We start from the raw sequence: 24,408 nt of genomic DNA on the forward strand, positions 1-24,408 counted from the left end.
TAACTCCCAGTGTGCTCGTATTTGAAGGTGAGGCCTTTGGGAGCTGACTAGATCTGAGGGTGGAGCCCTTGTGAATGGGATTGGTGCCCTTTTATAAAAGAGATTCCAGAGAGCTCTCTCGTCCATCCACCACGTGAGGACACAGCAAGATGGCCATTTATGCACCAGGAAGCGGCTCTCACCAGACACAAATCTGCCAGCACCTTGATCTTGCACTTCCCAGCCTCCAGAACTGGGAGAAGTAAATGTCTGTTGTTTAAGCCACCCCATCTGTGGTATTTTGTTATAGCAGCCTGAATGGATTAAGACACACGGAAAATATTGAACTTTATCTGAGATCAACGTTCCTGGAGAAATTCTCTCACCCTTCTGTGTTCCCAGAACAGCTAACCATGCAAAAGACCACCTTGTTCTAACATGATCTGAGATCAGACCCAGGTAGAGAGGGGCTCTACTCTTCCTCAATTACTCCATCCTTCCTCGTGTGTCCCCTAAGAGTCATGGACAACTCCCTCCTTTTTCTCCCTCTATAAAACACCAGGCCCACTTTCTTTTCTTTGAGATGTTATGCATTAATGAATGCAAAGATGGATGTGAATTAAGAGGAACTAGGAACGTGGTGGCAACAGTTAGGAATATCCCAACTGTCCATATTGGATGAGAGAACATGTCTGGAACTTCCACACACATTCTTAGGCTCTGGACTTCTCTTAGGATGCTGAAAGCTGCCTTCCCCTCGGCTAACCAACGGGGTGGGAGGTGGGCATAGAGGTAAGGCGCATCTCTTCCTTAGCTTTTCTGAGACTTCTTTTCACTAATGGCTGTTGGTTAATAGACTTAACTCTAGTCTAGTTCTAGAATTCAGGGTTGTGTAGACACCCAAAGGGCACCTGGCTGAGCACACTGTGCCTACTCTCAAAGTAGACAGAGACCACCAGAGGTTCTTTTTTTTTTTTAACATTTAAAAAAAAATTTTTGGTGAGGAAGATTGGCCCTGAGCTAACATCTGTGCCAATATTCCTCTATTTTGTATGTGGGACACCATCACAGCATGGCTTGACGAGCAGTGTGTAAGTCCGTACCCAGGATCTAAACTGGTGACCCATGGGACACCAAAGCGGAGCATGCAAACTTAACCACTACACCACCAGGCCGGCCCAGTCCTTTGTTCTTTCAAGCTGGGTTTAATAACTTGCAAGGCAAGGGAACACACACTGAGCACTTCACTGAGCAGGAGCAGGGAAGGTTAAAGATCTAAAAGAACTAAAAAGGTAGCTGTTGTAACAAATTACCAAAAACTTTGTGTCCTAAAACTGCACACGTTTATCCTCTTACAGTTCTGGAGGGCTTTAGACCAAAATCACTTTCACTGGGCTAACAATCATGGTGTTGGCAGGGCTGATTCCTTCCAGAGTCTCTAAGGGGGAATGTCTCCTTGCCTCTTCTAGCTTCTAGAAGCTGCCCCCATTTCTTGGCTTGTGGCACCTCTGAATCTTGAAAATGCATCAGTCTAACTTCTGGTTCCATCATCACATTGATACTGGCCCTGCTACGAGTTTCCCCACATTAAATCCAGCATATATGGGGTTAAAACAAAAGCACTCATTCCCTGCTTACTCCCTGGCTTCCTGGCTCCAGAATCCACTGTCCTCCATGGAGACAGACACAGCCAAGGACAAGCACCTGGATTTGTTATCTCCCCCTCCTCCTCCCCGCCAAGCCACATGCTGGTGGGAAAGCTGCTGACCAGCAAGGTCACAGGCTCCCTCTTCTCTGCAAGTCATCTCAAGGCCAAAGACAGGCTGGTGGGAAAGCTCCGACCAACAAGGCCATATGCTCCCCCTCCCCTACTTAAAACTCCAAATAAAAACCCTCCCTTTTAGCTTTTCGGGGAGTTTGGGATTTCAACGTTAGCTGCCCTTTCTTTTTGCTCAGCACTGTGCAATAATAAAGTCCTACTTTCTTCCACTACACTGTCAGAGATTGGCTTGCTTTGCCATGGGTGAGTGAACTCACATCATCAGGTTCAATATCAATCTCTTCTTCTCTGACTCTGACCCTCCTGCTTCCCTCTTATAAGGACCCTTGGGATGACACTGGAGCCACCAGATAACACAGGATAAGCTCCCCATCTCGAGATCTTTAACTTAACTACTCCTTTGAAGTCCCTCTGCCATATAAAGTAACAATCAAAGGTTCCAGGGATTAGGATGTAGACGTATTTGGGAGGCCATCATTCAGACTACCAAGGGAGTTCCTGATTGTCGTATTAGTGAAGTATTGCAACCCAGCCAGTGAGAGGACAGAGGAGGGCCTGGGTCTGGACATGAAAGGTTAAAACCAACCGGCCGTAAGTCAGGCAGCGATGCACAAGGTCTCTGATGGTCCATCAGCCTCTCCCAGCTTCAGCTGTCAGCCCTGGTGTAGATGAAGCTCAGCACCCAGTTTTAGCCAGGGCTGCTGCAAGTGGAGAGGTTTCCTTTTGCACTGCCCCAAGGGGACCTTCTTCCTCCTCTGCATGAAAACAAGGTGTGGACTGGCAGTGGCCCTGCTCGAGTCTCAGGCAGGAGCAGGCCAAGAGAATGCAGGGTGGACCAGAAGAGAGAGGGAAAGGGCAGGCGAAAATCTTCTTTAACACTTGTGTTAATTTTCTATTGTTGCTGTAATAAATTACCACTATCTAGCACCTTAACACAAATGTATTATCTCGTAGCTCAGCAGCCTTCACTCAGACTCCTTCCCCACAGGAGCAAGTCAAAACTCCAAGGGGAGCCACCCCAGGGTTTTGAGGCCATGTTAACCAGCTTACACGGTTCACTTGGGCAGCACTGCGCTGCCTCAGGAGGGTCATCCCCAGGTCATCCCAGACCTCTCTGTAGCCTCCTACTCCCCCTTCCCTGAGACCCACCCTCTCCTCCACACTAACACTCCCTCATAATCCAAATCCCAAAGAAGGAAACTATTTTTACACCCTGTGCTGTGGGGTGCCCTGATTCCAGAGAAGCTCCTGCCTGGATGCCCCTCATCCATGCTTACAGCTGCCCCGTGACCCTGGTCTAGCCCCTTCCAGTAAAAAAGGTCCAAGAAACCCAAAATTCACCTCCTTTTGGCCTCACTTTTTTATTCCTTATTAAATTACTATAGCAACAATGTATGATTTGTAATAGAGAAAAAAAATCACTCACATTTGCAGTCCCCTAATAAAACCATAAGTTTATTTCTCCATGATCAACTTTCAGTCTACATCTATATGTGCACATATCTTTACACAGCTGTAATAACAGCAAATCTTCTATGTTCTGCCTTTTTTTGTCACCTGCCCTATTACAAGCATTTCCAATATGGCAACAAAACCTTTACATTTATGGTTCAGGATGGCTACATGGAACAAATCAGAAGTGTCCTAAATGAACAACAATGGGAGTGATAATGTAAACATAACAACTCAGTATGTTTTCCTTTCAACAACTAGAGCAATGCCATCACATTCTCAGCAGCAGACCTTTCCGTCCTAGTACAAGACTGCTTCAGTCTTTTCTTAAGAGGGATGATGTCACTGTTCATTCACAAGCAACTTCCTCCTGAAGCTCTGCCTCCCAAAAGGAGTCCTCAGCATCTGGCAGGACTGTAACATGGAAATACGTTCAAACAGCAAAATCTCACTATCATTCTGTGGTTGCTGTGGGGTGGAGTGTCATGTGGGGTCTCTCACCAGGATGTCTTTACTGATACAGAAAAGACAGTAAGAGCTGCTGCTGGAAGCTTCTCTCACTGATTCCACTTGATTCTAGTAAGAGCCTGCTTTTGCACGATAAGGCAGACTCATTATTAAAGAATTCCTCATCCTGATTACTCACTGAACACACTCACAGGTTCTGTCCAGTTAAGCATTCTGATGCAGGAGTGGGTAGGTATCCCCAGGGAAGTATATTCTTGACATTCACAGGCTTTATTCCAGTGTGTGCACTATCACATTTGGGACAGGCTGAAGCCATTTCCGTATTTATCACCATCCTATATTCTCTCCAGGACTTCCCTAATGTATAGACTTAATAGTACAGCTAAGGAACATCTCACATTCATCAGTTCATTGGAGAGCTTAAAGAATTCTTTTCTATTGACATGAAAAAGTCACCCCTGAAGACATTCCTCCTTCACAGAATTTTTGAGAGCAAGTCAGGAGATGAGGGTGGCCCACATTCATTATGCTTCCATGGGTTGCTCTCCAGGGTGTGCTCTTTGATGTCGGAGGAGGGAGGAGCCCCTTCTGAACGATTTCCCACACTGAGGACACTGGCTGGGACCCTCCCTGCTATGGAGTCTCTGATGTACTGCCAGGTGAGAGTTCTGCTTGAAAGACTTTCCACATTCTGGACATTGGTATGGGGTCTCCTTAGTGTGGATTCTCTGGTGCTTGGTCAGACAGGAGCTGTCCCTGAAAGCTTTTCCACACTGATTACACTCATAGGGCTTCTCACCAGTATGAGTCCTCTGGTGCCGGATGAGGCCGGCAATGTTCCTGAAAAGTTTCTGACACTGGTCACAGCCATAGGGCTTCTCGCCAGTGTGAATTCTCTGGTGCCTGATGAGGTAAGCGCTCTCGATGAAAGTTTTCCCACACTCTTTACATTCGTAGGGTTTCTCCCCAGAATGGATTTTCTGATGCACAATCAGGTGAGAGTTACGGTTGAAGGATTTCCCGCACTCCACACATTCAAAGGGCTTCTCTCCAGTGTGAGTCCTCTCGTGCTGGGTGAGATAAGAGCCATCCCGGAAAGCCTTTCCGCATTTGCTACATTCATAGGGCTTCTCCCCAGTATGGATTCTGAGATGCACAGTGAGGTGGGAGATGTCGGTGAAAGGTTTCCCACACTCATTACATCTATAAGGTTTTTCCCCTGTATGAGTCCTTTGATGCAAAATCAAGGATGAATTTCGGTTGAAGGTTTTTCCACAGTCTAGACATTCATAAGGCTTCTCCCCAGTGTGAATTCTCTGGTGTTGTGTCAGAGCTGACCCATCACTGAAGGCTTTCCCACATTTACTGCATTTATAGGGCTTCTCTCCTGTATGGATTCTCTGATGCACAATTAGGTTGTAGTTCTTGGAGAAGGATTTTCCACACTCGTTACAGGTATAAGGTCTCTCTCCAGTGTGAGTTCGGTGATGTAAGACAAGAGAGGAGTTCCGTTTGAAGCACTTGCCACATTCAGTGCACTTGTATAGTTTCTCTCCAGGGTGACTCCTCCTGTTTTCATTCAGAGATGAACTCAGCGTAAAGATGTCTCCAAAGACCTTACCTTCATACAGCTTCTTCCCTCTTTTCATTACTTTTTGTTCACCAAGAGGGGTAAAATGGTTGAAAGATTTAACACTTTCAGGGTATTTATAAGGTTTCTCTCTTATTTGACTTCTTCCAAATTGACTAATGTCCACGGAATGGTTGAAGGCTTTTCCACAGGCATCATTGTCACCAGTTCTCTTAGCTATATAACTTTTCTGACAACTGTGTAAAGCTGGGTCACAAACAAAACTCTTAACATCTGAGTCAGGTATATGGAAACCATTTGTTGCAGGAACTCTCTGAGAAGGTGGAACATCTGAGCTTGTACTCAAATGCTCCCCAAATCCAGGATATTCACAAATTGCTTCCTGAGCCCCTAGTTTCTCCTGACTTGAAGCTGATTGCCTCACATGTCCGTCCTGGTTCCTGCAGTCCCAATTGTCACCTAGAATGGAGAAACAGGAACCCTCTCTCGTAAATCCTTCCATTTCCATGCCACAGGATTGTTCTTCCTCAGGAATTTTCTGAGCTGTCATCTTCAATCTCGTGTCCCAGGCTGAAAAGTAAAGAATGAAAAATACAGACTTAAGTACATGAAGCTATACCTGGAAGAGGAATGAAAAAGGATGCAGGCCAGGCATGTGGGTGTCATTTCTACTTGCTTTCATTTTCAAATTCACATCTGTACAAGGGGGAGATAAAGTGAGAGCCAAGAGATGGAGCCAAGAACAGGTTCAAAGACAGCCACATGGCATTTTCATCCTCCCAGAGAACAGGCAGGAAGAATGGTACTGGGGGCAAATATCACCAAAAGGATTAGCCTGAGACGTGGGAGACCTGAGACCAGTGTCACTGCTCACACTGGAACACCATCTGAGCCACTGCGTGCTCAGCCACTGTGTGCTTGACCCATTGCTCATACCAACAATCAGTACACATTTTCAAAGGCTTAACTTCACAATGTGCTTACAACAGCACTGAAGGAGTTCTCACGCCAGCTTTGTGGTCAGAGTTCTGACTTCATGGAAGGGATGCAGCACAGGCTCAGTAACTTGAAAGTTCTAGATATACTGATGACCACCTTACAGAGTTATTATGAGAATTAGATCACATCTGAGGCTGGCTCTGAGCTGGGGAATGGACAGAGTTCTGTAACTGGTTGCCAGTGTCTTCACCATTATCAATCTTCCTCTAACCACCTTCCCACCCCTTTGACTTCATGATATCAAGAAAACTAGCTCTCCATATTATTTTCAGGTAAAATGAAATTAGATCCTTACCTCAGAAAAAATATTTTTTAAAAATTCCAGATAGATACTTTATCCCATAAAACCTCAACATAAAACCAAAGTTTAAATTATGTAGGATACCTCCACGAATGGGGCAGTCCTTGATCAACAAGGCTTAACAAGCAAAAACCATACAGACAAAGACTAACAACTTTGATATCAACATTAAAAACTTCCATACAACTAAAGACACAATAAGAGTCAAAACACAGGTGGCAGCTGGAGAGAAAATATTATAAAACATAAAAGAGACAGAGACAAAGGAATAATGGCTGAGATCTATAAAGAATTCTTATAGAACAGCACAAAAAAGAAAAAAATGGGGAGCCAGCCCTGATGGTCTAGTGGTTAAAGTTCGGTGCACACTGCTTCAGTGGCCCAGGTCCACTTCCCGGTCATGGAACCAGACCACCTGTCTGTCAGTAGCCATGCTGTGGCAGCAGCTCACACAGAAGAACTAGAACGACTTACAACTGGGGCTTTGGGGAGGGAAAAAAAAAGAAAAAAATGACTGAAAGACACAAAGAGGCACTTCACACAAAGAAAATAGAAATGTCCGGAAAACATGAATATCTGCTCATTCTCATTATCGTTCAGGCAATTACAAACTACAAGTTTAAGAACACAAAATATGCCATTTCATATTTTCATAAAAATAAAATGAGATACGACAATATAAAAATTGGGTAGGTCACGCAGGAAGACAGTTGGCAAGCATGTAAGGTGGTCAGTCCACTCTGCAGAGTAACTTGGCAGCAGCCATCAAAACATAAAATGGGGACATTCCACCACCCAGCAATTCCACTTGTAGGCATCTCAGATTCAGAAAGCATGAGTCACAAGCACAGACAGACAGCAATCTATACCTAAGGAGATGGTCTCATAGGCCAGCAGGGAGCAGACAGGCCACTGGTGAAGGAATGAAAAGCATGGTGATGGCCACGTGATAGCAAAAACAGAAACCTGAAGGTAATGGAAGGTGACTTTCAAAATGCTGAGGGAAAAATTGTCAGATACACTCTCGTTCAAGAGTGACAGCAAGATAAAGACAGCTTCAGAAAAGCAAAAGCAGAGTTTATCTCCAAGGACGCTAGCTAAAAGAATTAGAAAAGGTTGTTCTGGGAAAAATCCAGAAATGAAGCATGTGTATTTAAATCAAATCCAGCAGTGACCATATAAAATGCAGCAATGACAATGACAGGGGGTTAACAACAGGATGGACTAAAAACTAGAAGGCAGTGGCCTGTGAGATGGGAAGGGGCAAAAAAATTAAGTGTCCTGACATCCCTATATTGTTCATGATTCATGTCAGACCTGGTCAAGTCAAGAATCAAAGCACAAAAATCACGTAAAACTTTCAAACCCACAGAGTAGTAGTTTCCAATCAGGGATGGTTTTACCCTCAAAGGACACTTGGCAATGTCTGGAGATGTTTTTCGTTGTCATGTCTGGGGGGCAGATGCTACTGGCATCTAGAGGGTAGAGGCCAGGGATGCTGCTAGACACCCCTCAATACACAGGACAGCCCCTCACAACATAGAATAATCCAGCCCCAAATGTCAATAGTGCTGAGATGGAAAAATTTCATTATAGAAGGGAAGAATAACAAAGAAAAGAAAACTAGATCAACCCAGAAGACAGTGGTAAGGGGGGAAAGCACAGAATGGACAGGTTAATAGAAAGTATGAAATAGGATGTCAACAATAAGTGTAAATGGCCTTGATGGGCCAGATAAAGACACTGTGTCAAATGGCATTAAAAATGAGTTTGTGACAGACACACCTAAAGCAAAAGGACACGGAAGACAAAAGCGAAAGTTTGGAACAGACAAACACTAACCAAACAAACATTTTATGGCTCTTTGCTAACCAACGATAAACTTCAAGTACCATAACAGGTCGATAAAACAATGGCAAAGATGTCTACATTAACAGCATACCCCAAAACACAGAGCAATGTCAGCCAGGACTGCAAGTCAAAATCAGCAAATCCAACCATCCTGGGAGGTTTTAATGAACCTCTTTGAGAAACGGAGATTCAGGGGCCAGCCTGGTGGTGCAGCAGTTCGCATGTTCGCTTCGGCAGCCCATGGTTCGCCGGTTTGGATCACCCGGTGCAGACATGGCACCGCTTGGCAAGCCATGCTGTGGTAGGCATCCCACATATAAAGCAGAGGAAGATGGGCATGGATGTTAGCTCAAGGCCAGTCTTCCTCAGCAAAAAGAGGAGGATTGGCAGGAGATGTTAGCTCAGGGCTAATCTTCCTCAAAAAAAAAGAAAAGAAAAAACAAAAACAAAACAAACAAACAAAAATGAAATGGAAATTCAGAACTAAACACAGTTAAGCAGGAGAGAACGTAATTAGCCAGCATGACCACATAGCTGGATGGAGAGCCACATACCAACACTAAGAGCCAAATGCTTTCCAAGCACAAGTAGAGCATTTGCTAACACTGGTCATAAACCAGGGCAAAGAACAAGTTCAACAAAGGCCAGACCACAGCACAACACAGACCACAGCCTCTGGACTATAAGTGTCGTTAAAGTCAAAAACTGGGAACAGAAAGAAAATCAAATACAAGAAAAACAATAAGTAAAACTATTTATCTGGAAAAATGAAAATCTATCTCTCAGTAATTCACAGATCAAAGAGAAATCTTGACAGAAATTAGAAAACACCTAGAACTGAACAATGATGGAAGTGGTACATCTGAAAATGTAACAAATGAGGATGCAGCTAACATAGCTCTTGGTGGAAGATGCTGGTCTTTAATGCTCATATTAAAAAAAGAAGAGTGAAGGTTAGTGAGCTCACTGTTCAACTTAAGACTTATGGGAAAGAACCATGGAGTAAGCCAACAGGAGCTAGAAGCAAGGTGGTAATAAAGGTAAGAGCAAAAGTCACATAAACTGAAAACAAACAGCCATGAAGATGAAAAACACCAAAAGTCTGTTTTTTAAAAAGACTAATGACACAGACATACTTTTGGCAAGAGTGATCATAAAAAAAGAGCAAGGCACACACAAGTGCTATTAATCATGAAAAGAGGATTTAACAAAGAAACAGTAAAAAGTTACCAAAATGGCAACGTTGGATTTATCTTAGGAATGCAAGGACTGCAAAACATTAGAACATCTATTGATACAATTCCTTATATTTTCAGATAAAAGTAAAAGACAGCCCCCTACACTCTATCTCAATAAATTCAGACAGTAATCTGAGGAAATCCCAGACTCATGATTAAAACACTCTCAGATTAAAGTAGCACACCCTTTTACTCTATGTCAATAAATTCAGAAAGCACTTTAAGGAAAGCTCCAACTCATGACGAAAATCCTTAACAACTAAGAACACAGGGAATTAAGGTAAACATCACAGATAATGAGGAAACATCAGAATTGTTCACTTTGAAGCCAAGACCAAGACCCCAGATGCCTGCTAAGTCCACAGCATTCAGTAGTCATGGGAGGGGCCAGCTGGTCAGGACCATGCCCTGGGTTGTCACTCCTGGACACTCCTAGTGAAAAACCCTCTTGAAGCTGCCCTGTCACCATACCACGTTTCCCATAGTGGGCCTTCTGAATAGACTGGGGCCTGCGTGGCCTGCGGTTGTCCTGTGAAAACGAGAGTTGGAGAGCACATCCCTACAGGTCTGTAGGAGAAGGATGCATGTGTGCACTTAAGAGAAATGAGATAAGTCAGACATATACAGGATGATACCATTAGGGAAATTTCTTAGACACCAAATATTCTGGAAGCAAAAATATTAAAATGTCCTGGCAAGACATCTACCAAACCTGTGATCGTGACTATCCTGGGGGTATGGAGAGGATCGGACCTCAAGGAGGAAAGAGAATGTCCATTTTACCAATAACAGATACTTTCTTTATTGAAATAAGACTTAGACACCACTAAGAAAGTGAAAAGATAACCCACCAAATGGGAGAAAATATTTAGACAGCATACATCTGATAAAAGACTTGTATATAGAAGATTAAAAAAACTCTTACAACTCAATAATAAGACAATCCAAATTTTAAAAATAGGTAAAGGATCTGAATAGACATTTCTCCAAAGAAGATATACAGATGGCCCATAAGCACATGAAAAGATGATGAACATCATTAGTCATTTAGGGAAATGCTAAAAACCACACGAGATACCATTCACACCCAACAGTGTGACCACTATCAAAAAACAGATAATAACAAGTGTGAGGATGTCGAGAAACTGGAGCCCTCACACACTGTCAGTGGGGACGTAAAATGGGTGCAGCTGCTTTGGAAAACAGTCTAACAGTTTCTCAAAAAGTTAAACATAGAGTTATATGACCCAGCAATTCCACTCCCAGGTATCTACTCAAGAAAAATGCAAACATATGTCTACACACAGACTTGTCCATGAATTATGAGTTCATAGCAGCACTATTCATAATAAACAAAAAGCAAAAACAACCTAAATAAATGTCCTTCAACTGACGAATGGATAAACAAAATGTGGAAATGCACACAATGGAATATTCTTCACCATAAGAAGGAATGAAGGACTGATACATGCCTCAACAACATAGATGAACCTCAAAAACATTATGCTCAGGGGCCAGCCCTGTGGCATAGTAGTTAAGTTTGGCATGCTCTGCTTTGGCAGCCTGGGGTTCATGGGTTCAGATCCCAGGCACAGACTTACACCACTCACCAGCCATGCTGTGGCGTTGACCCACATACAAAATAGAGGAAGACTGGCACAGATGTGAGCTCAGGGACAATGTTTCTCAAGCAAAAAGAGGAAGACTGGCAACAGATGTTAGATCAGGGGTAATCTTCCTCAGCAAAAACAAAAAAAACACATTATGCTTAGTGAAAGAACTCAGACACAAAAGACTACATAGTGTACGATCTCACTTACATGAAATATCCAGAACAGCAATTCCATACAGAATGAAAGTCGATTTGTGGTTGCCAGGGGTTTGGAGAAGGGGGAATGGGGAATGACTGCTAATGTGTACAGGTTTCTTCTTGGGCCGATAAAAATATTTTGGAATTACCTCGTAGTGATGGTTGCACAACTCTGTGAATACACTAAAAACCAGATTGTGCACTTTGAATGGATGAATCATATGGTATATAAATTATATCTCAATAAAACTGTAATAAGTAAATTTCCACCTTCAAGAACTATGCCAGTGATGCTAAGCAGAGACACACAGACATGTCCGCTTAAGGGGAGAAGTCTGCCTCAGCCTTAACTGCAGCTCTTGACCTTGGCAGTACTTGCCCTGTGGGCACCTGGAAATCTGTGAGGCTTTAGGTTGTCACAGAGATGGAGGCAGGGGAGCTGCTGGCATCTTGGGTGGGGATGCAGATTTGCTAGTGTGCCTGGGACTGCCCCACTTGATGCCTGACCAGCCTGTGGATCAAAGTCCCTGCAGGTATCCAGCTGGGGTACTTGAGAACAGAACAAGAATATGTTACAAGACATTAGGAAAAAGGTGCCTTCATTGAGGAGGAGGAGGCTGAAAGGAAATCCAGATATCGCTCCGCCTTCAGGAACTCATTCCCTACTCTTCATCTCTCTCCTTGACAAAAACTGGCTATCCCAACTATACTCTCAGTCGATGAGGACTGAGTGCCATAGTGAGGTTACTGCAAAAAGAACACATGGTCACCAGTATATAGGGGGACAGTAGGACAGACAGGCTTTGGGGAAATAGCATTACATTAGGGCATTTAATGCAGGAATCGCACTGAATTTCATTAATTAAGGTTGTTTTAAAAATGTCTCATATTATTGCCCTCATACATATTTGTATATTACTATTTTTAGCAATACCATGATACAAAATTATGCTGTAAAAAATTCATCTCGATACTGTTCATTTATTTTGGGGGTTTCCTGTTTTTCCCCTACTCTTCATCTGACCCTGTCCTCAAATGTCCACCACTCCACTTCTCTGAAGCCCCATGTTTACTAATTTTCCCCAGCCTGTCCTTCTCTTCCCCATGGTCATCGAAGAAGGTGGTCTCCACGGCTTGCTACACACTGAATGCTGCCCCAGCACCTGCTGGGACTTCAGGTCTGGAGAACAGTTTTCTGTGATAAATTGTCCTGATGCTGTTGCAGTCATAACACAGGGGGTGAATGATCCTTAGCATGTGGATAAGACCCAGCTCATCCAGACAGCCTGGGTTGCTTAACTGCCTAAGTACTTAGAACCTGCCTCCAACAAGGTACCGTCTTTCTTCTTTTCCTACTGAATACACCTGGTCTGGGTCCACTTCCGCAACACTCACTGTTCCAGCAGCATCCACCCACACCTCATCTCATTCAATTTCACTGAAGACTATGAATTCTGACTGTCTCATTTCTCTTAATCCAAACTTACAGTCTCTAGCACTGGGCTGCTTCCTACATCTTCTAGGGTAGCTGTGCCCAAGCACTTAAATATAGAAATATATGTATTTTTTAATATAAATGCCTTTCCTCTTATTGATTCTTTACATGCACATAGGACTTTAGAATTTTTTTAATTATACGGATATTTAACACTATCCATAAAATTCCTTTCAGGATGGTAAAAGGCACATTGCAAAATATTGATCATAAAGAGTGAGCATTACACAAAAATTAACTCAAAATGGATCAAAGGCCTAAATATAAGTGCTAAAACTATAAAATTCTTAAAAGAAAAACATAGGCATAAATCTTCAGAAACTTGGATACAACATCAAAAGCACAAGTCATGAAAAAAATAGATAAATCGGACTAATCAAAATTAAAACTTCTGTGCTTCAAAGAACATCACTAAGAAAGTGAAAAGACAACCCACAGAATAGGATAAAATATTTGCAAATCATGTATCTGATAAGGCACTGGTATCCAGAATAAATAAATAACTCTTATAACTCAAGAACAAAAAGATCATTAACCCATTTAATAAATGGGCAAAGGATCTGCATAGGCAGTTCTCCAAAGAAGATATACAAACGGGCCAATAAGCACAATAAAAAGATGCTCAACATCATTAACCATCAAGGAAATGCAAATCAAAACCACAGTGAGACACCACTTCACACATACTAGGATGGCTGTAATCAGTTCCACTCCAAGGTAGTTATCCAAGAGAAAGGAAAACATACGTCCACACACACACACACACACACACACACACAAAATAACTTGTACAAGAATGTTTATTAAAGTATCATTCTTAATATCCAAAAAGTGGAAGTAACTCAAATGTCCATTAAGTGATGAATGGATACACAAAACGCGGTATATCCCTACAATGGAGAATTACCATACAATATTCCATATAATGGAACTTATGGAATATCACCCACAAAAACTAACGCACTGATACTTACTACAATGTAGATGAACCTTGAAAACATCATGCTGAGTGAAAGAAGCCAAAATAAAGGACTACATACCCACATAGCCATTTATATGAAATTTCTAGAACAGGGAAACGCATAAAGACAGAAAGTAGATTTGTGATTGCCTAGGGCTGGGAGGAATGAAGACGATGGGGAGTAATTGCTAATGGCACAGGTTTTCTTTTTTGAGATGACGAAAATATCCTAAAATTGATATTGGTGATGGATGCACAACCTAATGAATGTACTCAAAACCACTGAATTGTATACCTTAAGAGGGTGAATTATATATATGTGAATTACATCTCAATAAAGCTGTTTGAAAAAAACAAGCAGATCTTGAGTTTGTCAGAGTCAGAACCACTGGTCTAGACCCCACCTGGCACATTTCTGGTACCTTAAGACTTCATGAGAGAAGTAACAGTTTTATGCGGATGTGCCAAGCTTGTGTAGAATTCTATTCCGAGGCACTCACCTCTGATGGGCTTAATCCCCAGTCTCTATGACCCTTCAGAGGGATCTCCTTAGGCTGGATGCCCGGATGTTGACATCAATGGTTGCGAGACCTCAGCTGTTCGACTCCATGGGTATGGTTCCCGCCATATCTGTGGACCACACATGACGTTTACTTTACTTGTTCAAACAATGCATTCTTTAATAAATTATTTGCCACCAACATTAGCCCTGTCCTGAGAAAGTAACCCACCTAACTACCAGTTGTGATAGAGTCTGACTCCATTTCTGACGACTGACTGTGTTCAAGCCCCCACTACCACCACCTACTGCCCGTTCTCCTTCCACCCCACATCTAGACAAGCTAAGGAGAAGCCTGAGCACTTTCTCCTTGCTGTTGGCAGGAAGTTCAAACCATGCAGCCCCAACAAATGCAAGGCTACCCTGCTCCTAGGTCCTCTCTCTAATTACAATAAAAGCCCAGTCACTCTCCTTTTCCTGCTCTCTCAGGCTATTTTTGGATCACCTTGGGAAGCCTGCCCTGCTCTCCCAAGACAGTCTCATTATGTGAGTAATAAACCTTTTATCCTCTTGGTATGTGTGTGTGTAAAACATAAAGAGAGAGAGAGAGGGAGAGGGAGAGGGAGAGAGAGAGAGAGAGAGAGGGAGTGTGTGTGTGTGTGTGTGTGTGTGTGTGTGTGTGCATGTGCGCATGTGTTTGAGGCAGGGAAAAAAGAAAGGTAAAGCTAATGTGGCAAAGTGTTAACTTGAGAACCTGGATGGATTTACAAGTGTTCAATGAACTATTCCTGTGACTTCTCCATAGATGTGAAACTTTTCAAAATAAAAAGTTGGGGTGGGGGAGCGGGCCTGGTGGTGTGGTGGTTAAGTTCACCACTCTGCTTCGGTGGCTTAGGGTTCAGGTTCCCATACCAGGCACAGACCTAGCGCACTCATTAAGCCACGTTGTGGCTGCATCCCATATAAAATAGAGGAAGACTGGCACATGCTAGCTCAGCAACAATCTTCCTCACAAAAAAAGAAGGTTGGGTGGGAATGGAAAGAAAGGACCTCAGGTTGGAGGCAAGTTATTTGCTGTGAGGGGAAAAAAGAGACAAAGGCTTGGTACTCAAAAACATATTTTTACAAGTCCAAGTCTCTAACAACCAAATTTTTTAAATTGGCAAAGGATAAGGGATCTTTCAGAGGTGACGGTAATTTTCATAAAGGTTTGGGTTGCATTTGTCAAAACTCATCCAGAGATGCAATGAAGTTCTGCGCATTTCACTGTACGTCAATTTTGCCTCAAAAACTTAAAAAGCAATACTGAGCTCTGATGTTAAGCATAGTGAGGTGTTTGAGGGGGAAGCGCTGTGATATCCGAAACCTACTTTCAACGTATCTCAAAAAAGATTAATGGATGGCTAAAAGGACGAACAGAGGAAAATATGCGGACACAGCAAGGACAGCACACGTTAACCGGTCGGTATAAGGTCGCACAACTTTTCCCTATGAAAACTTTCACCATAAACTACGGGAGGAGAGGAGCTAAGGAAATGGACCACTAAGCCAAAGAGGAAAGCGAAACGGCCGCTGAGCAGGAGGAAAACGCGGCCTTCGCTGGGACTGCAGCAAGACCCGGGTCTGCAGATACCAAGGGAGAAAAGAACAGGTGCTCTGACACTTGCGGGGCGCGGCGGGAAACGGCACCGGCCGCGGGCGCGACGAGGCCACCTGGGCCCGAGACCCAGCGACGCCCACATCGGCCCTCCCACACCCGGCGGTCGCCGCAGCCGCCAGGACACGACGCGGCCAGCCGCCAAACGGCCCCTGTGGAACGACGGGCTGGGTCCGAGCGCAGAACGCCTCAGCGATGTGAAGAAAGGGTCAGGGGGGCGTCCTCACCCGCCAGAAGAGGGGTCCACACCCGCCGCCGGGAGTCCTCACCCGCGAAGGCCCCTCCGAGCCGGACGCGCCCACTGACCGCGCGAAACACGCCGAAAGATGCAGCGCTCATGCCCCACCAGGACCCGGCGGACCCCCCAACACACACACATCGCCCTGTGGGGGAAACCGAGGCACCGAAAGGCCGACGGGCGCGGCGGGACTCACCTCAGGGGGGCAGGCGGCGGCGGCGGCCATGTTCGGGGCGGGTGCGCATGCGCGCGCCAGGACCCGGATGTGCGCGTCTCCGGAGGCCCCGCGGCCCCACCCCGAAGCGCACGGTGTGGAGGGCGTTCCCGACCTTTCACCTCTGCTCCCGGCTGCACCCCGGGTCTAGTCCTCTCATCCTGGGGCGGGGTCTGCTGGGGGTTCCGACTCTCGTCCGCTGGACTCTTCCCCTCCAGTCCGGGTGGCTTTCAGCCCAGCCTGCGGCTTCCGCCGGGCGGCGCGCTGGTCAGCCGGGGGTGCGAGCGGAGAGATGCCCTTCCCCCCGGTTATTTACTTATTCGGTTATTTATTGATATCCATATGGACTCGCGGATATTTACTTTCTCCCATGGCTTTAATCCGATGCCATTATTACTGTAGAGCATTATTTTTATTTACTGCAGTGGTGCCAAAATAATTCTAAATCATAATTCATAATTTTTTTAGAAAAATATATTAAAATTCAGATAAGGACCCCTCATTATTCTCTGACAGTATAATTACTTAGAAATCGAAACAAGCTATGCATTTTTGAAATAATACGACAGTTAAGGATTTTAGATAGACAACAATACAAATCAATGTATGTGTTATGGAAAAATCAGTAATAAGCAGTTAGAAAATGTGCTTTGAAAAAAAGAAATGTTCTCAATTTTATGTATGTGTGTATAAAAGAAAATAATTCCAATAACAAATAATTCGGATACATACAAAAATAATAAATACCCATACTCCCACCATCCAGCATTAAAGTTGGGGGTGGATAGTGGGACCCCCAGAGAAGCCCAGGTAGGCTCCGAGGCCCAGGGTACTAAACGGGGAAGTGAAGGGTGAAGAGATGATTCTCAAAGAATCTCCCTCAATATATTTTTTAATGATAAAGAGGAAACCAGTAATTATACAGTGGAGAAACTTGGCAGGCACCACCTTAACCGTCACCTTTGTGGAATTCTAGCCAAAAGTGCACCACTCAATCTAATCATGAAAAACACCAGACAAATCCGAACTGAGAGACATTCTACAAAATAACTGAGCAGTATTCTGCAAAAGTGTCAAGGTCATGAAAGACGGGAAGACTGAGGAACTGTCACAGATTGGAGGAGACTAAGGAGACACGATAATAAATGCAATGTGGGATCCTGGAACAAAGACATTAGGGGAAAAATATAAAATGCAAATAAAGTCTGTAGTTTACTCATTAACACTGAACCGATGGTAATTTCCTAATTTTAATAAAGATATCATTGTTACATAAAACGTTAAGATTAGGGAAAGCTAGTGAAAGGTATACAGGAACTCTAGTACTTTTGCAACTTTTCTGTTAAGACTAAATTATTTCTAAAATAAAAATTCAGGAAGAAAGCTCTAGTCCTGTATGTACTCATATGAAAACAAGTTCACCATATAGCAAGCAAAAATTATACTACGGCCCAGCCCCACGGCCTAGTGCTTAAGTTCGGCACACTCCTCTTTGGTGGCCGGGGTTCAGTTCCTAGGAGCAGACACACACCACTTATCAGTGACCATGCTGTGGCAGCAAACCGCATACAAAATAGAGGAAGATTGGTACAGATATTAGCTCAGGGCAAATCTTCTTCAGCATAAATATATATATATATTAAACAGTATTGGGATTCACTTTTTGTAAAAAGAGTATAGGAAAAGAATTGGGGGGCCAGAAATGTTGTTTATGATGTGGCAAATCACAAATTAGTGAAGTTGGTTGATAATATTGTTCAAGTCTTCTATAACTTTATTGATTGTCTACTTGTTCTACTAATTATAGAGAGGAATGTTAATGTCTCCAACTATAATTATGGATCTAGTTCTCTTTTATTTCTACCAGTTTTGCTCCATTTATTTTGGAGCTCTAGTGTTAGGTACTTACATATTTAGGATTATGTCTTCTTGATGAATTGGACTTTTTATCACTGTGTAATGTCCTTCCTTATCCCTGGTGATTTTCTCTGCTCTGAAGTCTGCTATGTTTGATAATAACATAGCCGTTCCAGCTTTCCTTTGATTAGTGTTTGCCATGTATATTTTTTCACACTTTTATCTTTAAACTACCTGTATCATTGTATTTAAGCTGAGATTCTTGTAGATACCATACAGTTGGGTCTTATTTTTGTTTTTTATCCAATGTGACAATTTCTTTTTTTTAATTGGTGTGTTTAGATCATTCACTTTAATGTAATTATTGATAAGGTTGAATTTATGCTTACCATTTTATTGTTTCCTGTTTGTCTCTTCTGATTTTTGTTCCTGTTTCCCCTTTGCTACCTTCTCTGAATTATTTGAATATTTCATAGCCTTCCACCTTAGTTTATCTATGAGCATTTTAGCTATATATCTTTGTATTATTTTTAATGCTTCCTCTAGTGATTATGATATATGTATTTAACATATATGTATTTAACTTTTCATAGTCTACTTAGAGTTAATATTTTACACTTCAAGTAAAATATAGACGCCTTACAATCACATACAGCCCTTTACCCATATGTATTATATCTATGGACATTGAAAAACCCTCAGGCAATGTTATAATTTTTGCTTTCAACATTCGTGCATATTTTAATGAGAAAGAGAGTTGTTGTGTTTACCCACAGTTACTATTTCTGTTGCTCTTCCTTCATTCCTGAAATTCCAGTGATCCTTCTGCTATCATTTCCCTTCAGCCTGAAGAACTTCCTCTGGAATCTTTATAGAGCAGGTTATGCTGGTGATGAATTCTCTTACTTTTTCTTCATCTGTGAATGCCTTTCTTTTTTCTTTTTTTTTTGAGGAAAATTATCCCTGAGCTAAGTGCTGCCAATCCTCCTCTTTTTGCAGAGAAAGACTGGCCCTGAGCTAACATGCGTGCCCATCTTCCTCTACTTTACATGTGGGATGCCTACCACAGCATGGCATGCCAAGCAGTGCCATGTCCGCACCCTGGATCTGAACCAGCAAACCCCAGGCCGCCCAGAAGCGGAACATGCGAACTTGACTGCTGCGCCACCAGGCTGGGCCCCTGTGAATGCCTTTCTTTTGCTTCATTCCTGAAGGATATTTTTGCTAGATATGGAACTTTCATTTGACTTGTTTCTTTTCTTTCAGCACTTTAAAGATGTTTTCTCACTCTCTTGTAGCTTCTGTGGTTTCTAACTTGAAATCCACTATCACTTGAATTATTGTTCCCTTATATAAAATGTTTCTTTTTCCTTTTCCTGGTTGCTTTCAATAATTTTTTGTTTTTTCCTGGTGGGAAGCTGGGGGTGGTTCTTAGCAGACTATGATTTGTCTGGGCATGGTTTTCTGTTGAGGACGACTGAGCTTCCTGATTTTGTAAATTAATGTCTTTTACCAAATTGGGAGACTTTGTAGCCATTATTTCTTCAAGTATTTTTTTTCTACACAAATCTCTTTCTCCTCTCCTGATGCTTTCATGGCACAAATTTTAGAGCTTTTGGTATTGTCCCATAGGACTTACCTCAGTTTATACATGGAATTTGAGGATCCTCTTCTTTAGCTCTTTCCTCACCAGGATTTCCCCCACATTTTTTGGCAGCCAGCAGCTTTTTTCCCTAATTTCTCTGGCCAAAAAAATGAGTTTCTTTCAGAATTCAGTTCTGTGCCACTGGAGCCACCTTTGGGGTGTAGCAGTGAGAGAAAAACAAAGCAAAAAATTAACTGAGATTTTCCCCACAGTCTTCGGACAACAGCAGTCCATTTTCCTGGATTCTCTAGCCAGAGAGACAGGTTTCTCTCAAAGTTTTAGCCCCTTGTGCTATTGTGCAATTCCACGCAACGGGGTATGCCTTCCAGGAAAAGTGGTGGGTGAAAAGAGCAAGAAAAGAATAGGATTCCGTGAAACTGTTTGTTCAACTAAGGCTTCTTTTTCTGGTCCTCTGACTAGAAATAGGGGGTTTTCTGGAGTTTTGCTGTCTGTGCCTATGGTACAGTGCCAGAATTTCACCTGCTCTTATGTGAAAACTCAGAGAAAAATCAGGGAGGAAAAAAACACAAAGGACACCTCTATTACACACAGATAACTATTCAAGTTTTGGCTTCAGTTCCCAATCTGCCTGCTATTGTTTACTTTTCAGAGTCCGTAAGTAGCTGGTTTTATATTCTATCTGGAGATTTCAGTTGTAGTGAGAGGGAAAGATAGGCTGTAATTAGCTTACACCAGCTGGACCAGCACCAGAAACTGTATGAAACTTCAGAAAAGACAAAACTATAATGACAGAAAGCAGATCAGGGTTGAAAGGGTCTTGAGTGGGAGCAGTGAGTCAACTACAAAAGGCCACAGGAAACTTTAGGGTGATGGAAGTGTTCTCTATCTTGGATATGTTGCTGGTTATAGAACTGTATACATTTGTCAAAACACATTTACCTGTTTGCTTAAAATGGGTGCATTTTATTATTCATAAATTATACCTCAATAATGCTATTTTTTTAAAAAAACCGATGACATACCACTTCGCACCTACCAGAACGGCTAAAATTGAAAGGATTCATACCACCTTTGTATTGGCAAGAATGTAGAGCAAGTGGAACTCTCACATACTACTTGTAGGAGAACAAAGTAGAGTAAGCACTTTGGAAAACTGTTTGGCAGCATTTACTGAAGCTCAACAACAGGACGACCTGTCACCCAGCGATTCCACTCGTAGGCACAGTCCCAACCAGAAATGCATATCAAGATGCCCCTACAGCTGTGTACAGGGGAGCTACTCCCGGAGGGAAGAATCAGGATTCCAAGGAGCCTTCTTGCGGTCAGGGCAGGGTTTCGTGAGCGGGGTCACTGGAGTCCGCCTTTTCTTGAGAGACCCCTGTCCCTGCCCACCACTGGACATCGCGAAGGACGTGGGTTCAGAACTCGCCCCTTAGCCTGGATCCCGAGGAGTTTCTGGAGCTGAGCTGGCTCCTGAGAGTGGACAGGACTTGGGCCATTCCTTGGGGCGGGTGCGCAGTGCGTGGGAAGAGAGGCCTGCACAGAAAGAGAGCCAGAGGGCGGCAGCCACCGACCGGCGGAGTCTTGCGAGGACGTGCGGTCGGCCCGGAAGCGAGTGCCCGCCCAAAAGCCGGGGCCTGGGGGACCACCTCCACTCACTGCCAGCCGCCCACGCCCCGCCACGGCTCTCCCGGCTGCACCGCCGCCGCCGCCCTGGCCGAACGCTCCGGCGCACCTTCATCACCCAGCAGCCGGGCCCGCACCCTGCTCTTCGCGGCTCCCACCCGCAATGGCAGACGCCCGCCGCGCCACTGTGCATGCGCATCCGCTCCGGGCTTCCCTGCGCAGGCGTACTCCCCGCCGCCTACATCTCCCAGAAGGCCTCGCGGCGCGGGGGCTCCAGCACCTCCCGCGGGTGGCGTTAGCCGCGGCGGCGGCGCCCTCTGTCGGCGACAAGGGGCGATGACAGCGGGTCCCGGACGTGAGGGTCTTTTGAGGTGCTCAGGGGGATCCCGGGGCCCCCCGGCTTGAAGTGACCCCACAGGCGAAAGGGAGAGCCACTGCGGTGTTCAGACTCGAGCAAAGGCCGCCAGGAGCCTGACGCGCGTGCGGTTCTCGCCGGGACTCGCGCCCTCCGGCTGCCCGCGGAGTCCGACGCGGCCGGCAGGGGGCGGCAGGTGACTGCGGGGGTCTCTCCCCGGCCGCCGCGCGCTTGGGCTGCCTGGGTGCTCTTGCCTGGGTCTGCTTCTAATACAATAAATATCAGCGGCTCAGAGAGAGTTTCTAGGAACTACGGGGTCATTCCCTCAGCCGAAGGGGCGTGCACGCAGAAAAGTACTGCGTTTGTTGGATTTACTGTTCCTCAACATTCTATGAAGAACATTTTCAAATGTTCAGAAAACTTAGAATTGTGTGAATGCCCGTGCACCCAGGCCCCGGGTTAGACGATTAACATCTGACGATGTGCTTTATCGCTATCCATAACTGGGATTATTTTTATGACAACTTAAAAGGATTAACAGCCACCACGGACTCAGACACAGCTTCTGCCTCAGATTGGCATAGATGCCTTCTACCTCCGGAACTCAAGTCAGAGGACTTCGACTCTGAAACTCGCCTTTATCCTTTGACAATCGGGGCAATTAGAGGCTGTGTGAGGACTGCATCTGCTCACACCCCTGCCCCCTGCACGCAGTAAACCCTCCTCGCAAATTCGCATTTGTTAGACTGCCAAGGCTCTTTTAGGGAGAACTGCTACCAGTGGAACGCCTAAACGCTAGGAGAAGGGTAAGAATATTTTGTGTAGTTTTAGTCACAGGTTATGAAATTTCCCTTCCTACATGTGCCACCTGCAGTGTGGAGGTCACCGCCACCCAGGCTCGCCAGCAGGGACCCTCATTCTTTAAGCCTGTCATATCTCTCTTGCTTCCTGTTGCTGTGATAAGCTGCCATAAACCCAGTAGCTTAAAACAATGTGCGTTTATTGTCTCAGTTCCTGGCAGGAGTCTGGCACAGCTTCCCCGGGGCCTGTCTGAGGCTCTCCAAAGGCCACCGTCAAGGGGTCAGTGAGCTACATTCTCATCCATAGACTCACCTGGGGAAGAATCTGCTTCCAAGTTCGCTTGGGTTGTGACTGAATACTTTTCCTTGCAGCTGCAGAGCGCACAGCAGCTTGCTCCTTTCAAGTCAGCAGGACAGAGTCTCTATCAGAGCCCTCTTTTAAAGGCTTCTGACTAAGTGAGCCCTACCCAGAATAATCTCCCTCTTGATTTGGTTAAAGTCAACTGATTTGGGGACTTAAATTACATCTTCACAATCCTATCATCTTTGCCATACGACCTAATCATCGTGTGACACCAGGAAGCAGAAATCATGAGTGCCTTCTTGGAATTCTGCCTACCACAATGTCCAGTCCAGAAAGTGAAGTGCATCATTAATTTAACTTGCATGTCCTCAATAACCAGCGAGTTTGCACAATTCCTGAATGTCTTTTCACCAGCTACCAAATCTGTTTTGGAGCTAGTCACTTCATATTGTCTGTCCATTTCTATGCTGGAGTCTGTTTATCTCATAAATGCGTTTGAATTTTTACGTACCAGCACCCCTGCCTCCTTTTCCTCTGATTTTCCTGACTGCCTGGCTTCAAGTGTTGCAGTTTGAGGTCAGCACACGCTGAGATGGAGTTGGAAGTTCTCAAGGTTTATTGGGGAATAACACTGGTAAAAGAAAGAAAAAGAACAAAAAGGGGGAGAAAGCAGGCCTGGGCAGGAGGTACTGTCAGACGACACTGCTGCCCAGAGATAAGCCCAGAGTAAAGAATGCCCTTTAGAGGAGTCTCCTGTTGGGTGCACACATCCAGGCCCTTGGACAGTGGCCTGGCTTGCTTAGTGGCCAGAAGCTGCTAGGAAAGGAGCATAAGTCTGGCACCTGAAGGAGCCCACAGCTAACAGCAGTCCCTCCTTGAAGGGGAACCTGGGCAGCAACCAGACCCTGTCTCTCCTTGGCACCTTCTCTCTGTCGTTACATGTGTTGCTGTTAAAGAATAACATCCTTCACTCAGGTTACAAAGCCACGCTAGTCAGAGCCCTGCCCCCAGCTCCATCAGCCTTGGTGTGTGGCCTCTGATCTTCTTCAGTGCCTAGACTTCTCCATCAGGCACAGAAGGCACAGTGTCCAGGGCCCACAATACTTTTTGTGTGTGTGTGTGTGTGTGTGTGTGTGTGTGTGAGAGAGACACATTTTTTTTTTTTTAAGATTTTAGTTTTTCCTTTTTCTCCCCAAAGCCCCCTGGTACATAGTTGTATATTCTTCCTTGTGGGTCCTTCTAGTTGTGGCATGTGGAACGCTGCCTCAGCATGGTTTGATGAGCAGTGCCATGTCCGCGCCCAGGATTTGAACCAACGAAACACTGG

At 44.5% G+C, this 24,408-nt stretch overlaps 1 protein-coding gene across 4 annotated transcripts; it reads right to left on the bottom strand.

Annotated features, from left to right (window-relative positions):
- Window positions 1–3,186: 3,186 nt before the first annotated feature.
- On the bottom strand, window positions 3,187–21,809 carry ZNF329 (zinc finger protein 329). 4 transcript variants are annotated; one of them, XR_011422529.1, is made up of 5 exons: window positions 21,732–21,809; window positions 20,030–20,186; window positions 16,516–16,929; window positions 14,426–14,555; window positions 3,187–5,840 (listed from the first exon to the last, which is right to left on the bottom strand). XR_011422529.1 is itself a non-coding variant. In XM_070225094.1 (2 exons), exon 2 carries the CDS (start codon window positions 5,818–5,820, stop codon window positions 4,204–4,206), a length of 1,617 nt encoding a protein of 538 aa, XP_070081195.1. In that variant the 5' UTR covers window positions 5,821–5,840; window positions 14,426–14,559; the 3' UTR covers window positions 3,187–4,203. The 4 variants fall into 4 exon arrangements, 1 of the variants encoding a protein (XP_070081195.1); XR_011422530.1 differs by lacking the exons at window positions 20,030–20,186; window positions 21,732–21,809 and having other exon boundaries at window positions 16,516–16,952; XR_011422531.1 differs by lacking the exons at window positions 20,030–20,186; window positions 21,732–21,809 and having other exon boundaries at window positions 16,309–16,558.
- Between the last annotated feature and the right edge of the window lie 2,599 nt (window positions 21,810–24,408).

The sequence above is a fragment of the Equus caballus genome, chromosome 10, assembly GCF_041296265.1.
Source record: "Equus caballus isolate H_3958 breed thoroughbred chromosome 10, TB-T2T, whole genome shotgun sequence".
Lineage (NCBI taxonomy): Eukaryota > Metazoa > Chordata > Mammalia > Perissodactyla > Equidae > Equus > Equus caballus.

Coding starts and splice junctions, on each gene's coding strand:
- ZNF329 (XM_070225094.1), bottom strand. CDS start 5,820: ATGACAGCTCAGAAAATTCCTGAGGAAGAACAATCCTGTGGCATGGAA.